Source organism: Nipponia nippon, unplaced genomic scaffold, assembly GCF_047370975.1.
Source record: "Nipponia nippon isolate SJK-2023a ecotype South Korea unplaced genomic scaffold, ASM4737097v1 scaffold_14, whole genome shotgun sequence".
In the NCBI taxonomy this organism is placed as follows: Eukaryota; Metazoa; Chordata; class Aves; order Pelecaniformes; family Threskiornithidae; genus Nipponia; species Nipponia nippon.
Window position 1 is genome coordinate 14335081 of NW_028262330.1, and position 16437 is coordinate 14351517.

At 49.0% G+C, this 16437-nt stretch overlaps 1 protein-coding gene across 7 annotated transcripts in view; it reads left to right on the plus strand.

Annotated features, from left to right (window-relative positions):
• Nucleotides 1-16437, plus strand: part of GAS7 (growth arrest specific 7) — a 108875-nt gene that overhangs the window by 27911 nt on the left and 64527 nt on the right. For 6 of the 7 annotated variants that reach the window (XR_015703220.1, XR_015703221.1, XM_087750797.1 and 3 more), the window contains exon 2: nt 12240-12363. Coding sequence is in view for 5 of the 7 variants with exons in the window: in XM_087750797.1 (XP_087606923.1) it covers nt 12240-12363 (124 nt within the window). In the remaining 2 variants the exon portion in view is untranslated. The remainder of the gene's footprint in view (nt 1-12239; nt 12364-16437) is intronic. The other variant, XM_087750801.1, reaches the window with a different exon arrangement.

Below are 16437 nucleotides of genomic sequence, written 5' to 3' on the forward strand. Positions count from 1 at the left end.
CACCAACAGCCTCATCCTGTTCCCCTTTCTGGCTGAAAAAGGACAAAGATCTGTTACTGGGGAATGCATACATACATACAGTGTGGAGCCCTCCAGTAACTGGCTTCAGACAGTCTGTCCAGGAGCTGGCCCTGGATCCTGGTCTCCCCAGTTGCTGGCACCTGGTCATGCAGCGCCTGAGACCGCAGCCCCACTCCATTTGCTGGTTCGCAGACCTCCTTGCACACACCAGCACACGCACAGACATACGCTGAAGATCCTTCCAGTAACTGGATGTAGATACCCCACCTACCTGGCAGCTGAGCCATGGATCCTTTCATCTGACACACAGAGACATGCATAAGCAAATGGGCCTCAGCCAACAACCAGAACTTACGGTCCCTACAGTAGTGGGCTTGGATCTCCTGGTCTCTCCAGTAGCAGCTCAAAGACCCTCTGGTCTCTCCAGTATCTTATAGCTGTTTTGATACCTGGCTAGTCCAGCTCGATAGGCACCCACAGGATACACCAGTACTCCAGTGTCTCCAGTTGCTAGCACTGCAAACACACTGGCCCCTATGTCTTCTGGTCCCCTCTCCAGTTGCTGGCACTAATTAAATCTCCATGCATGCACATGCATACTGAATAGAGAGGCCTTTACCCAGGAAAATAGTTAGAAATGGATTTTAATAAGAAGACAGGATGGACTGCAGTGATCAGAGTCAGGGCATGGACAGACAAATGTGATGACCATTTACATGTGACTAGCTCCTTTCATCCCCTTAGGGCTCTGTTTTCCCACACTGGTTTCCTCCCTTCCCCCACTTTTGTTTCCTCCCCTAATCACCCCTTGTCTTGTATAACCCCAAGATGCTCTTTGCCTGCATCCTATAAGGAGTCCAGTCTTATACCCCTAGAGGCAGTATCAGTCTGTAAGATGATCTAGAGAGCCTTTCCCTTGACTCACTGTGATGGTTTTCGCCCCAGACAATGGGGCTGATTGCTCTCATGCACAGGGGAGGCTCCAGGCAGGGCGCTCTGTTTGTGGGATTAGGTTATCTCGGTTCCCCACCCGTCATTGTCCCTCTGTGCTGCTGTTAATGTTCCTCTGTGCTCCCTTGTGTGTGGAGCTGAGCCCTTCATCACAGCAGTCTGCCTGGTTGACCCCTCCTTGGCCAAGTGCCCACTGGGCTCCCCCAGGCCACGCTGGAGAAGCTCCACCCAGCAGTGCCAGCTCCTTGCTGCTGCCTGATGTGACCGCCCGCAGCTTCTTTCCCATCCAGTCTCACTCTGGCCATCACCTCTCCACACATAGCTCGGCTGGGTAACACTAGCCAGGAGGAGCTGCTCAAAGGGAATGGAACAGATTTGTCCATTAAATGACTTTTTGTCCATTAGCACAGGAAGAAAAAACAACAGTATATTCTCCTAGGGGGTGATTCTTGAGCTCCCTGTGGGTACATATGCATTATACTTGCAGGGTGTAGCCATGGTCACCATATTCTAGGCAGGCTTTCTTACTCAGAGCAGACACCTCTCCCATCTGGCTGTTCAGGGTCTTCAGTGCCTGCTGTGAGGGTGGTACTTCGTTTCCCCTTTCTTGGATGCTAATTCAGTGCCAGGACTCTACGCTCTTGTCAGATAGTGCTAAATACTGTCACAGGGTAGCACTCACACCGGCTGTGAGCACACTGAAAAGGGAGCATAGGAAAGTGATGAACTTGCTTGGGAGCATGCCGAGAGCTCAGGCAGAGCAAGAAGTGAGAAAGCCAGCAGCCGGGCTGTCCTCCTCTGCAAACCGCGCTCACCCTCCTGCCACACCTGCCGCTCGCCAGATCAGGAGCCGTCACAGGCTTTTTATTCTCTTTCTTGCTAACCACCCTCCCCAAATCAGGGCCCCCTCCCATGCTCTTTCCCCACATTGAATCTAACCCCCCCCCCCCCCTTATCCTTCCTACTTCTTACACCTGCCCAGCTTCCCTCTCCTCAGCCAAAAAAGTCTATAGCTATTGCCAAGCACTTTGGCACCTGAATTGCTGCTTTACCGGGGAGCGAGCATCGTCTGTGGCAGGATTGGGACCAGACCTGGTGCCACAGGTCCCATGAGACCCACCACAGGGGACAGGCTCAGCTTCAGCTCAATGCTGTGGCTTCTCCCAGTCTGGCCCCTTACATGGCTTCAGGCACCAGGCACACATTGAGAAGGAAGGGAGAGGACTGACCTGCACTGGAGTTACTCGGATTTTTCACCTCTGGCTTGACAGCTCCTGTTTTGAAGGGGTCTCTTCCCACCCGTTTTGGTCTCTCACACAGCACTGAGACAGAAGACATCACCCAGTCTGTCTCCCTGGGTCATGTATCATTCAAAACCAGTTTGTTTTTCCCTAGTACTGGCAGAGAAAAATATACCAGTCCCAGAAGGCTAATTCTCTGCAAACACGATGCTATTCATGGATATTACCTTAAAGCAAAGTCCTGGGCACATGCCTGCACCGCAGCCACGGACCTGGGTGGGAGAGTAGGGAGGATTTTGGCAGCTGTGGATCTGGCTGGGAGACCAGGCCCTCAGCAGGGAAGGTAGAGCTGGGTGGGAAGCATGCACACTGCATTTCAGAGCCAAATGGGAAATGGAGGAGTGCGGAGGTACAGGAAAGTTGGCCCCGGAGCAGAGACCCATGCACAAGGTCCACCTGGTGGTCACAGCTGTGGCGGGTTGGTAGGAAGGCGGCAGAGATTGCATCCAAGGAAACGGCTGCTGCAAGGAGATGCTGAAGTTATTTAGGAGGAAGAAGGAGTGAAGAAGACTTTGGCGTGGCATAGAGGAGACTTACTAGGGCAAGGAGATTTTTAAGACTGGGAAAAATAAGAGCTGTCCTGCTAGACTGGCATGTGGGGTATGTGCTGGGCATAGCTCAGCCCACGGCTCCAGGCTGGCAGCGCAAGCCGCACTGTGAGACGCCCTAACGCTTGGCACAGGCAAAGGGACTTTTTCTCTTCGAGGAAGAGGGCTGGTGTTACAGAAGGTGGCCAAAAATGAGGCAGGGTGCCCAAGGAAGAGGAATGCCATGGCTGGGCTGGGAGGGCTGGAGGGGCAGTGTCTTGCTGTGTTTCTGCTACAGAAGTGGTGCCCGCAGGGCCACCCAGGGAGGGCAACTTGTCCCCAGCAGCCATGTGCCACCAGATTCAGCTGAACGGGAGCTGTACTGGTTGTCATGACAACTGGGACAGGTCATATGACCCGCTCCACTTTCTAAATATAAATCTGTTTCACACAGTGTATGTGACTCCATGGAAACCAAATGTTGAGCAAGAAAGATTGCATAAAAATGAACAAAATACAGAATGACTCAAAGTACTACAGATGACAGGCATTGCCGGAGGGGTTCAGAGCTGCCCCAGGCATTCCCCTTTGCCAGGGCACGCGTTAGGGTGGGCATGCCCATGCCCAGCCTGGGGAGGGTCTGGGGGGCACTTCTCAGTGCTGGGATCTTCATGCCAAACTTGGGATGGACACGAATGCTGGTGTAGGCATCCCTGCCACCAAGGGTCTTCTGTGGGCTTCTCTCACGAGCAAATCCTGTTTGCAGCATCAGCTGTGTTCAAACACAGACCCCACTTCTTTGGCGGCAGCATGTCTGCCTTATTTCTGCTTCATACCCTTGGGTTGACGCACACCTAGGCCACGTTAGGTATTTATGAAAACTGCAGTTAGACAGAAACATAAGCCCAGTAATGTCAGTACAGAGCAAGCTTTTCCCCGCAGAACAGAGGGCTGTTCTGGTGCAGGTACACGTTGTGGCATTTTTTCCCTGCTGTGTCCTTGCGTTGCTTCTTGCAGGGAGTTTCTGCTGCGTGTTTTGGCCAGCTTTCTGTCCCCAGTGATCCTCCAGCACGGGGCAGGATGCTGCAGGGGGGCAGCTTAGCTGGACTCTGTAGCCTTTCTCTGCGCTGTTGGGTCTCAGCAGAAGTGCAGTGTCACTCTGAGCAAGTGGCAACAGCATCCCGACACTGCATTTAATTCAAACCTTTCCCCCAGCTAGAGGCATACTCTTCATTTGCTCCAAGGCTGGATGCTCTGTTGAAATAGGATCATAAAATCAAGGAAGAATTTGAATTGGAAGGGACTCTTGGAGGTCTCCGGTCCAGCCCCCTGTTCGAGTTAGATCAGGTTGCTCAGGGCCTGCATTTGTGGTTTTGGGATTGTTTTGCTTTACCTTGGGTTGTGTGTTCAGGACAGCCTCTGGGCTGCACTCTGCTGGAGCGCAGTGCGAGCTAACGCATCTTCAGAGAGCTCAGGCTGTTAAGCGCACAGATGTTTCCTCCCTAGGATCCCTCTTTGAAGGGGAATGGGGATTTCCTGCAGTTTGAAAATGGGAAGTGATTTTCCTTTATTGAGCAAGGCTGAACTTGTGTCAGGGGGTCAGTCAGCACGGGATAGACTGACGCGTACAGGCCTTTCACTCCCCGTTGCCTCACTTTGCTGCGTAAAACCCCTTTTGGCTTTCTTTTTTTCCACCATTGGGAGGGGATCACATTGCCAGATGGTCTTCCAAAGGAAGAGCGTGAGTTGGGCTGCTGCTAACTTGATCACGAAGAGCGAGGAAGAGAAGAAAAACAAAATAGTCAGAAAGTCAGAAGAGGTGGAGTGGGAGAGGCATCCCCACTGCCTCCCTGCTGGACATGCTGCCCTGCTCTGAGCTGGCTTAGCTAGACAGCAAGTGCCAGGGCTTCAACATGCCGGCCGTCGCTGGTGCTCTTTTTTGCATGGAGCATCCAGGATGTCTGACCCATTGTCATTCTCTTCCGACACGCTTCTAGACAATCTGTGCTTAACAGCGCACAGATGAAACAGTGTTCCCTGGTCAGGAGTGTGGCCTCTGCGTAGGTTGTGATGCTGTGGCGTGGCTGTCCTGCCTGCACTGGTTGTCCTCCTCTCTCTTGACGTCCCTAACCCAATGCCTGTGGATGCAGGGGGGATGGGCCACAGGTAATGGCCGGGTTTATGTGCTCCGCCCTAAAAAGCACATCCTTCTGCCTCTTGTCAGTGCTGGTGTCCTGGACGAGGTGGGTAAACCCCATAGATCAGCTCTTATTTCATATGCTTGCCTTTGCTAGCTCTCTGGCGCATGGTTTGCTGCTGAAGAGCTCCAGTGCCTTCTCTGCTTTGAGCTGCCTTTTGCCTTTGCTGCTCATTTCTGGTTCCTTTCTGCTGTGCATGTATCAGGAGAATCCTGTCCCTGTGTTTCTGCAGACAGCAAATGAAAACCATTGCTTGCCAAGGAGAATGAGGCCTGCTGGGTGGCTGGCTCTTGTCTACCCCTCCATGTATCCCTGCTAGATGGATTTCTTATCCTAGGAAATCTCGTAGGAGGGAAGTGCTTGTGTTCTTGGTTTTGAATGTTTTGAGAGATACTTTGGTCCCTTTTCCAGGCAGCAAATACAGATGCAGGAGGATTTCACTGGGGTCACACGTTCTCTGCTCTGCTCACATTGTTCAAATTTCCTGTTTCTTCAACGGTGTGTTGCAGACATCCTTTTCAGGTCCAGATCTGCCTGTCCACCACCATGCAGCGGCTGGTGACACTCCCAGAAGTGACAGTGAGGGGAGTGGCGTAAATGTTTCTCTCAGCTCAAAGGCACTGCGGGAGTTGCAAGATCTGGAAGGCAGCAGGGATTGCTCGCCCACCCAGCCTGAGCTGCTGCACAGCTGGGTCAGGGGCTTCAGGGTCCCATCTTTTTCTCTGATTGGAATAGAGCAGGTCTTCTAGAAAGAGGCACTTAATCTCGATGGAGGAACTACAAGAACTGCACAGCCCCCTGGTAAGCCGTTCCAGTCGATACTTATCGTCATGATTGGCAGATTCTTTTTAATCTGAGCCTGTCTAGTTTCAACTTCAGTCACTGTCTGCTGTTCTGTTTTTGGTGGTTTGTAATGCTCTCTGCTGATATTGAAACCTCCTCTCCATGTAGACAGTCCTCTGTTGTGATTTACCGTTCTCATAAACTATCCTGGCAGTAATTCTCCTAAAAATAGAAACAAGACACCCAAGTAATAGCACAGTCTTGCCGTCTGAGCCGTCTAAGGAAGAGGTGTGCAAGCAGAAGTGCCTCCCTTTTCTTGTGACATGTGTCGGGGCACAGGGTGTGTCCTGGTCAGAGCTGGGTTTTGGGAGAGGTTTGAAGCCTGGTCTGGCGGTGCTGTGCCAGCTGTGGAGCTGGGCTCTTGAACACCATCTGCTGGTCGCTTCCCATCTCCACACTGTCTCCTGGCCCCTGTCTCGGTCTTGTCTCAGTGGACTGGCAGCAGGATTGCCTATCATTACATGCCAGGTTAGCCCGAACTTCTCCCATATGGGTGTGCAAAGATGTTTCCAGTTTAACCATGCTGATGCTAGAAGGCGGCACTGCAAAGGGTCTGGCTCGGACAGGGTCTGCTAAGAAAAACAGAGCGAGAAAGTCTCTCCTGTTACTCAGATCTCCTGTTTTGGCAGAGAAGGCACGATGTGCTGCCACCATGGCCTCTGTGGCACTCTCATTTCTGAAAGGATACGCTGCTGAGTGTGCCAAAACTATGGGGTACTTAATTTGTGATGCATTATAGAGCCCAGCCCCATATGCTACTGCCCCACACCATCTATCCCAGAGCCTCCTGGTATCTCTGCTTTGATGGATGTAGAATGGTGAGCAGTAGAGGATGAAGCCAAGTTTCCTTTCTTCTGCAATTCCTCCTCTATGCCATTTTCAGTTCCTCTTTCCCCCACAGAGTATCAGTTTGGAGCAGAGCTGCTATACGAGTGGGAGTTCAAGTGTGTGTGGAAGGGGATTGCACTGGGACCAGTTAGGGGCTCTAACACAGAAGTGGTCCCAGCATCCCGAGGATCTTCCTCTGCAGTCCTTGTGCAGAGGTCAAGTCCTGCCCAATAGTGAGCTGCTGTTTAGGATCACATTCCTCTCTAAAATAAAAGGATCCACACATCCATACTCCATGCACATCCAAGCCAACCATTGCCCCGTTGTTTACAAAACATCTGCATTTGGCAGTGCTGGGGTTTCCCTTATATTCAGTCCTCTTGACTATCATTGATAGGGACTACTGTGCTTGCAACACTTCTTTATTGGCAAAATCAGAAGCAAAGGTAGAAATATTAGTAACTCAAAAATAGAATTAGCAACTGCAAAACATAATGCTTGTGTGCTTTTTTGAAGTGATATGCATTTCGGCAGGGACTATAGCTAAAACATTGGCTTAACTTGGTCTTCATACTATTTCCATCCAACATTTGCTGGTGTCCACGCTATACTGTCCACATCCATCTCTTGGCATAGTTTGAGAGTACAACCATGGCACCTATCTGTAAAAGACCTCTGCTTTTCCTGCAGTCCGTCTGGGAGATCTGAAGCAACATTGAAAAAGTGACTCAAAGGATGTTGGGGCAATTGCAGAGCTTCCCTTCAGCAAACCAGCAGCATCTGTCCTTGCAGGGTCCTGGGGCTGACTGTGTGGAATGAAGTAATACCATGGGGCCCTAAAGAGAGCTGAACCTAGTCTTGACCTGCTTGGTACACGGGATCACTGTAGGACCAGATTAAGAACGAGGGGTAGTGGGAATGGGTAGGACTTCAGCTCCAGGAGGGAAAGAAGTGTCACGGAGGCGCACTAAAACTAACCAAAATGAAGGACAAACTCAAAACAACTGTATTGCACAAAACAACCAAAATGACACAACAGAAACCAATGAGAAACAGGGGTAAACCGAAATCAATCAATACTCCAATAACATTTAACACGTAACAGGTTCACGGTGTCAGTCGGGCGGGGTGGTGTTACTGCACGGCCATACACACGGCAAGGATGACCCAAAGTGCGCACGCACTCACTCACTAAGGGGGAAACACTCTCCCTCCCATGGGTACCCGGAGGGTGCAGTCACTCACCCGCAGCAGGGGCGGTGTGAGGGCTCACTCAAGGATATCCAGAAGAAAGTCACTCACCCGAAGGAGGCGAGGGCCCTCAATCCCGGGAAGTTTCCTCCGGCAGCGTCCCAGCCCGAGGGGAGAGGTTTCGCACCCAGACCCACTGCTTTGAGAAGGCCGCTCTGAGGGGGCCGCCGGCGGCACCCCGTTTATGCCCTGGGTCGCATCTGCGCTGTGGCCATCACTGGCCGTGATCCAGAAGCTTCTCCGAGCCCAGGAGCCTCAGGGGCTGCGGGCCCCACCTGGCGACCGAGCGGCCCCGCTCCCCGGCTCCCCCTGCCGGGGGGTGTACATGCCGGCGGGCATGGCGCGGCACAAACAGCGCGAAAATGAGGCGCGGAAAGCCAGTGATCGCCATCTTAAAAGCCCCAATCTTCCGGGGGGGGGGATGGCGGTGGTGGTGAAGTCCACACAGTCCACCCTGTGACCACAGTCATGATCCCACTGGTTTCTTTGGAGTGGTGGTACAGTCACCTCTTGCCTCCGAAGTTAAAAGGGGGCGTAGTGTTAGTGAGTTTAACACCCACTGTGGATCACCATCGTCGTGTGTATGGCCGTGCAGTAACACCACCCTGCCCGACTGACACCTCGGACCTGTTATGTGTTAGCTGTTATCGGATTGTTGATTGATTTCAGTTTACCCCTGTTTTTCATTGGTTTCTGTTTGTAGTTTTGGTTGTTTTGTGCAGTAAAGGTGTTTGAGTTTGTCCTTCGTTTTGGTTAGTTTTAGCGTGCCTCCGTGACAGAAGGTGTTAAGGACAGAAATGGTGAGTGTGCAGTACAAAGGTGTGAAATGCTGTACCTTCGCGAACGGCTGGACTCAATGAGCTTAAAGGTCCTTTCCAACCTAAATGATTCTGTGATTCTAGATTCTGGAACAGAATCCAGGTTGGATTATCCCAGATTCCTCCTTATGTGATCATGCACAGCAGCGAGAGTCTGGTGTAACTTTGTTATCGTCAAGGCCAGAGATCTGTGCAGTGAAGCTGAGGGACCCAACCTGCTGCCAAATTCTTCGTCAGCTGGTTCGCTCCTACGCTGTGGATTTTCATTTTTCTTCAGTGTGCTTTTGCAAACAATAAAGTAAGGGACGATAACCCTGTGATGGAGAGTTTAGGAGCTGTCCCAGGATTTGTCCCAGCACTCTGCTATCCCTTGGAATATGCTGGGAGAGAGGCTGGTTTTGTGGTTCAAAAAATAGCTTGGGGCTACCATGCTTTTCTCTCTGATCTGTCCTTCTCTGCATATGTTACTTGATCCTGAATGTTTGAATGCGTTTTAGCCCTGGCTTTCTCACCAGACCTAGCTGTGTTTTGGACAAGGACTGTGTATGGGTACGGTGCAAGGACAGCCCCTCAGGAGGCAGTCCTGGAGACAGAAACCAACTGGCCACCTTCTCGGCTGTCATTGCTATTACTGGGGTGACTGCACTGGTCAGACAGACTCTTTCCAAGAGTTCTTTTTTCTTCCCGGTGTTTCCTTACGTTAGGTGAGAGGGGTGTCTGAGAGCGATGTGAGATGGGAAAGCTCCCCTGCATGGCAGGGCACAGGAGCTGAACAGGACCAAAAGGAAGCTTGCACAAAACAGCTCTCTGTAAGGTCCATGGGAGAAAAGTATGTGTCAGTCCCATACACTGGTCCACGGGTCTGCATCACCTGCACAAGCAATGCGATGCTTCCAGGGACGTCATGCCTGGGAAGCCTGCAGTGAGTTATTTTCGGTCGTGAGTGAAAGTAAAGCCAAGCAAAAGGATGATGCTAGATATTAGGGACATACTGCAGGTGTCAGGGCTCGTGAGCAAGTTTCTGCTGGTGCCCGTACATGGCTGTAAAGAACTGGAAATAAATATGTGGTTGTTGGAGCCATGTTAGCAGTGGCATTGCATAGTGAAACAAGGCACTTCAATAAACACCCATATCATGTTGGAAAAGAACTCAGATAACCCAGAGGTAAAACTGGGATAGCTTAATTTTTCTGTCATATTCATGAGGTTTAATGTTTTCATTAGTAGGATTCAGAGCTTTCAGGGAAAGCTGTATGAAACAGAGAGGTGTTTGAGTGGCATGTATGGAGGGGTCCTGCCCCTGCGATCACATAACTGGCATGGCTGTGGTAGCTTCACGAAGACAAGAATTTCATTTAGAGCATTTCTAGGCAATAGTGTAACACTAACAATAATGAGAACGTGTTCCTTTGGGCAGGCTAACGTGTAAGAGAAGTTTTCACTGGCATCCTAAGCTGAGATCAGAAAAAAAAAAAAAATCAAATAGTAACATAAACTGTGAAAGCTTCTGCTGTCTCACATGTACAGCAGGGTGAGTGGAACTGTAAATTGATTTGATTAAACCTTAGAGAGCAGAAACACAGGGGATAGGAATAGATGGCGGAGATCCTACTGATTAATTCTGCGTACCACTTTGCTAGCCGTAGGCACGCAGAGCACGGGATTTGAGTCATAAACCCAGTAGAGTTCCTTAGTATCTCCCAAGCTGACTTGTTCAATTCATGTCGGGCCAGCTGAGTCTCCCAGGCTGTATCTCTGCTCAAGGAGAGGAGCTAAAATCTGAACGAGCACAGGCTCCATCTGTGCTGCAGTGGTGAGACAGTATTCATCTCACGCTGGCCTTGGGTCCGTATGGCTGCCTTGCAGCCGGTGACCTGTCTGTGCAAGTACGCTTGATGAAGCACGAACACAAGATCATTCTCGAGTTCAGTGCCTCTTGAGAGTCATTGTAATCAGAGTTTTCTGAAACTGAAAAGAAACATAAAATAGACTTTTGGCTCCAAAATCATTAAATGTCGCTTTTATTCTGGGTTGGAACAGAGTTGGAATTTCACTCGGAGACTGAGTGTGTAGGAGAAGGACACATCACAGATTTCTTTCTGACGGTACTGTTCATATGTCTGTCAATGTTTGAACATTACATGCAGGCAGATGCTGAAACTCTGTCTGTCCCCTGGATGTGGCTGCTTGTGAATCGAGTGCAGTCACTTCAGACCCGTCCCCACCGTGTTGGAAGGCATTTCCTGGGTAGAGATTCGCTTCCGTGGGATAAATAATTCCATTCACACATTTTCCCTTGTTCTTTTGTATTTCTTCCTTTGAAGGCAATGCAAACAAACAAACAAACAAAAAATGAGTACATTGCATGCCTGGTTTGCCTTAGGGGATGTGGAAAGGCAAAGTGGAGCTCTCTGGATGTGAGCCAGGAGGAGGCTGTTCTGTTCATAGCCACAGCCCTGTAGGGCTGCAACTGCCACTCTTTGTCCATGCATCTTCTCTCTCTACCTTTGCCTTATTCAGTGTTCCCGGTTGAAGGTGGGGTTCATGCCTCCTTTGGGATGAAGCGCTCTTTGCCAGTCTCACATCAAGCAGCTGCTGTAAATCCCAAGCTGCCCAGGAACCACCAGAGCTACCTGGAAGGGGGAGATAGTCCAGGTGATGCAGTGTAGTGCAGACAATTACTTGCACTTCAGCTTCACCTCTTTCTTTTCTGTGCACCCTGAACCTGCACTGAGGCTTGCAACTGAGTTGGTGAAGAGATGTAGAACTGAGGTGGCACTTGAACCCTGCTAAGCAGTTCTGTGTGTGCCTGGAGAGCAGGTGACAACATGGTGCCCATCTCCCGCTGTTCCTAATGATCTGGATCACTCCTAGTAATCTGGATCCTAATGATCCTGTATCTGGATGATATGGATCCAGATTACATCTAGTTCGGTAATGTATGCATTGCTAATTACATGCATTATTAGTATATAATCAGCATATTGATAAATTTACTTCAGCACACTACTCCTATAGGCGACATGGCTCTGCAATGTTTCTTCTTGAAAATGTCTGAAGGTGATGGTTCCCCTGGAAATTAAATTGGGGCAGCACCTCCATGAGCAGTGCTTTGACCCACCAATATATCCACATTAAAGTAAATGAGTGCCAGATGCATGCCTTTCTTTCTCAGACACTTGATTATTTTATGCTTTGCATTTTACTGCTTAATGAGAGTCATTTTCTTGGACAGGTCCAGGTGCTCATGGGACATCAAATACAGAGGAGTTTCATTTCTCTCCCAAAGGATGTTCTGTGTAGCCAGTGCTCCAAGGGAAGGTTGCTTCATGTTCTCAATGAAGCTAGGACAGATGAGAGGAGAAATGGATGGAAGGTCTTTGGGTGTATTGCAATCTCTACAATGCCAAACCACATGGTCCCTTTCCAGATGTGTGTCTGGTTAGACTTTACAGTATCTAGATATTGACTTAATAGGTTGTGTTTTTTTCCTTTTCTCAGCAGAAACCCAGAAAGTCAACTGCTCAGACAGGAGAAGATGCCTTGAACGGCCATCTTCCCCCCGGCTGGCAGAGCTATATGTCTCCCCAGGGCCGAAGGTACTATGTGAACACCTTCACAAATGGTAAGTGGGGAGGGGGGCTCCGGTAAGTGCGTCACCCTAGCAGTACAGATCTGTTGCAGGAAATTGTCTTTCAAGTTGATTTTGATGACAAAGTAGGCCCAGAGTCAAAGGAATTAATATGACCCTGCCACCATATGAAAGAAAATAATAAGAAGATTTAGTCTTCTGATCCTGTCTTACTTCTGACCATTAGAAGACATCTGAAGCTTTTATAAAAGCCAGGGAATGTAAAGTAGAAACACCCCTGCTGTAAATGTTTTAGAATATAAAACACTGTTAAGGATATAATTTTTACCACATTCCTTATTTCCTTTCCCTTTAGCTGGAGATATTTATGTCTATATATGTACATATATGTAAAATAGTTTGATAGAATGTCAGGTATCACTAAAGCACCGTTAGGGGAAAACAGAAATAGTTAATTGAAAAGTTGCTCAAGTCAGAGTCAGCTTGCCCATGGAGACAAGGGAAGAAAAACACATGTAATGGGACATCAAAGACAGACTTTTTAGTCTGTGTTTGTGTGTTTTATTCACTGTCATGCTAGTGGTGAAGCAGACTTAACTCACAATCTTATCAGCTGCTGAAGACCTGTCAAACTTGTACCCCCTTTGGCTTGCCTAAGACTGTGTCTACCTGCTTTTCTTGTCATGAGCTCAGAATGGTGTTGCAAAACAGAGACTTGTGACCAGCAAAACCAGATTTCTTTAGAAGAAAGAATGACAGAATGACAGGGGAGGAAAGCACAGCAGGAGTTCACCTTGTTCACAAAGCCATCAGGAGCGACCACTGGCATTCCTCTTTCTGACTCACTGTGAGTGCAAGGAGAGCCAGGGGCTGTCACAACGTGCCTCACAGTCCATTCAGGGACTGATGTGCTTTATTTCAGAAGCCTTTGGTCCAGAACTTGGCCAAGTCATTATTTACCTGAGTTTTATGCATTGACATCTCATAGGACCCTCCAGAAGGCACATTACCATTAAACACTGGCTTAATTGTCAAGCATAGTCTGCTCTGGCTCATGGGCAGCATCCTCTGCATGCCTAGGGACATCAGTAGGAGTTAGATACCTTGTCCCCACTGCAATTCAGAGGTGGGTGAGGAGGTGATTAAACTCAGTCCCGAGCCATCATGGTGATGGACCCTTACTCACATGCACTGGGTTGAGGTCAGATAAAACCAGTAAGAGGCAGAGCCTGGTTTTTATGTGATAAAAGCTCTTATCACAGGACCCCTAACCCAGAAAGGTAGATGGCCTGGACTCAGTTTCTCCATAATGTCAGGCAACTTTTTACTTTTCCTCACAGAAGTTGTAGGCAATATAACAAGGGCCAATAGCCACATCCTGCTTGGTAGGCCCAGGTCAGAAATCAGGAAAATTATTTTCTCTAGGAAGGCTGGATAGCCCTGGCACAGGCTGACCAGGGAGGTGGTGGAATTTCCATCCTTGGGAGATCTCAGAACCTGGCTAGACAAAGCTGTGGCTGACCTGATGTGTTGTTAGCAGTGATCCTGCTTGGAGTGAGTAGCTGGGCTGGAGACTTCCAGGGGTCACTTCCAACCAGTCCTTTTTGGGAGAATGCCCAAACCACCTATAGTGCTCTCAGCTACTGCAATGGGATTGCTATGCAGCAAAAATGGTTCTCAGAATAACAGAGAATAAAAGAGACAGTAGAAGCGTGATTTCTGTGTTCTGGTCCTTGCTTTAGGGAGCACTTATTCAAGTTCTGTTGAGATGAGAAAGCTCCTCACCAGAGTAGTCCTAAACCCAACTGGCTTTGAAGTTAGGATGCTCTTGTTTCTTATGCTGGACTCAAGAATCATGCATTTCTAAGCCTCCCACACCTTCCATGAGGGCTGTAGCCTTTTGTGAGACAACAGGATTCTCTTGCAGCGTGTACAGGGCCACTGTGGCCCCTCGACTCCTCCAGCTTAGCTGGTGTTCCTGGCAAGCTCAGTTTCTCTCAGCCTGCTCAGTTAGAATATGCTGCTGCCTGAAAGTCTTCTAGCTGTGTAGATACTGCTTTTTGCTAGTTTATCAGTTTGATGATATTGCTTGGGAGTATTTTTGCTCTAGCTGTGCTATATTGCATTATCAGATTGACATCCCAAATGCCTATGCTTCCTCAACATGGTTTATGTGCCAAAGAAGTGTCACCTGTGGTGTCACCTAGGCCTCAGACAAAGCAGAAGCTGAATGCAACCTCAAAGCCTTTCTGCCGAAGTGTGTGATGAAGCCTCATCCAGCTCTGGCATAAGCATCTGTCTGGACACCATTTTGATTTAATCTAATTGGCTCTGACCTTTGTCCCTGCAAAACTGGCAGTGCAGGACTATCCACAGGCAGATTGTCCAGTCTCATGTTGGATATGCACTTTCTTCCTTGACTGTGCTGCAAAGTTGGACCTGCTGAGCCATGCAGTCACCGTAAAGTCACATTTGGCATGCAAGGCTTGCTGTCTAACAAGGGGATTGCACCTTGACACTCAGGAAGTATTCTTTGGCTTTGAGCCATATGATAAGTCAAAGACAATATGCTATAAAACTGCAGTCCCCATCTTTCCTATGATAGAGCTGCATTGGCATGGGTAATGTTTACTGCAAGTCTCATAGACCGGACAGCTCACTGACTGCACCTGATGACTTGTCTTAACTTCATATTTGTCCTGTCATTGCTGCAGCTGCTGCTGGGAGAATCAAGATAAACAGTGACAGCATTTGTCATGGGGACGTGGTGCCAGCGTACCTCTCTGTCACAGGGTTTCATGGGCTTCCTTCCTGCTTTGCCTCCGTAGCACCATTGTTTCAGCAGCAGGAGCTAGGTCTCTTTTCCGCCAAGGTCTTATTTGTGTAGATATACTCCTAGGTTGCTTTCTCTTTATCGTAGCTATCACCAGATGGTGAAAGTACGCTGGAGCGTTTTAGAGAGAGATCACTGTTCGGTGCACAAGCATGGTAACTCAGAGGTCAGTGGAAGCTAGCTGGTTGCCCTTCAGTCTGATCCACGTAGTTAAAGATCTGCTCACCATTACCCACCAGCAGCGGTTGATGCAAAACTCTTGGTTTGTAAGGTCATAAACGTTTCTCAGATCTCCCAGGGACCAGTTATCTCTTTACTGAGATGGATGATCAGAAAGCGTTTCAAGACCTCCTCCACACTCCACAAATTCTCTGTGTTTTTTTTTTTTTTCTATCAAGGGGAAGTCTGGGTGTTCAGCAGCTTTCACACAGTGAGTCACAAAGTGGCTGGTTGACTTGCTGTAAAACCACCGTAGGGGTAACAGCCATTGCTAGAATGTACATCTGGTCTCAGCTGAAAGAGAAGGGACATTGCTAACCCATCAGGAAACACTGTAGACCCTGTGCACGTTGCTTTCCCATGGTCTTTCCCCTCTGATTCCACAGCTGAGACGGTCTGAAACGATGCTTTGTCTCATGGCCCACACATGCAGCAGGAGACTGTGAGGGGTCAGGGAGCACTGCTTTGGGTGCTGATGGCTATAGTGCCTCCCAGGAAGGGCATGAGCACTTCTCTTGCTAGGACACTGCAATCCTGACGAACCATACTGATCACATCTCCTTGCTGGACAGAGGTCCATCTTCAGTGGGGTTGATGAAATGTAGACTCTTTTAGAATATAGCATAGCATGGGAACAGCTCTGGGTTCTGTCCATGCAGCCCAGCAGAATCTGGATGTTGAGTCTGCCTACGAGAGAAGGATGTTAGAGATACCCACCCAGCTACTCTTGTGTCTGGTCTCAGCCAAATGCCAGCCCTTTTCTACATGTATTAATCCCATATAGATGGGTGCAGCAAGTATACTTGTTAATATACAGACTATTAAAAAATACAAGATTCTGTGTAAGACACATTTCATAGTTAACCATGCCAGTGAGTCACTAGAGGGAAGAAAAGGGAACTTCTTGAGGCAACAAAGTGTTAACTAGTCAGTCAAACAGAGTAGTTCCCACCCATCTGAGGAAGAAATATTTGCATCTCCAAGGGAGTGAAGCAGTCCTTATTTTAATGAAGACAAATGGCCAGCCTATCTCCTGGATAAGGAATAAGTACTGT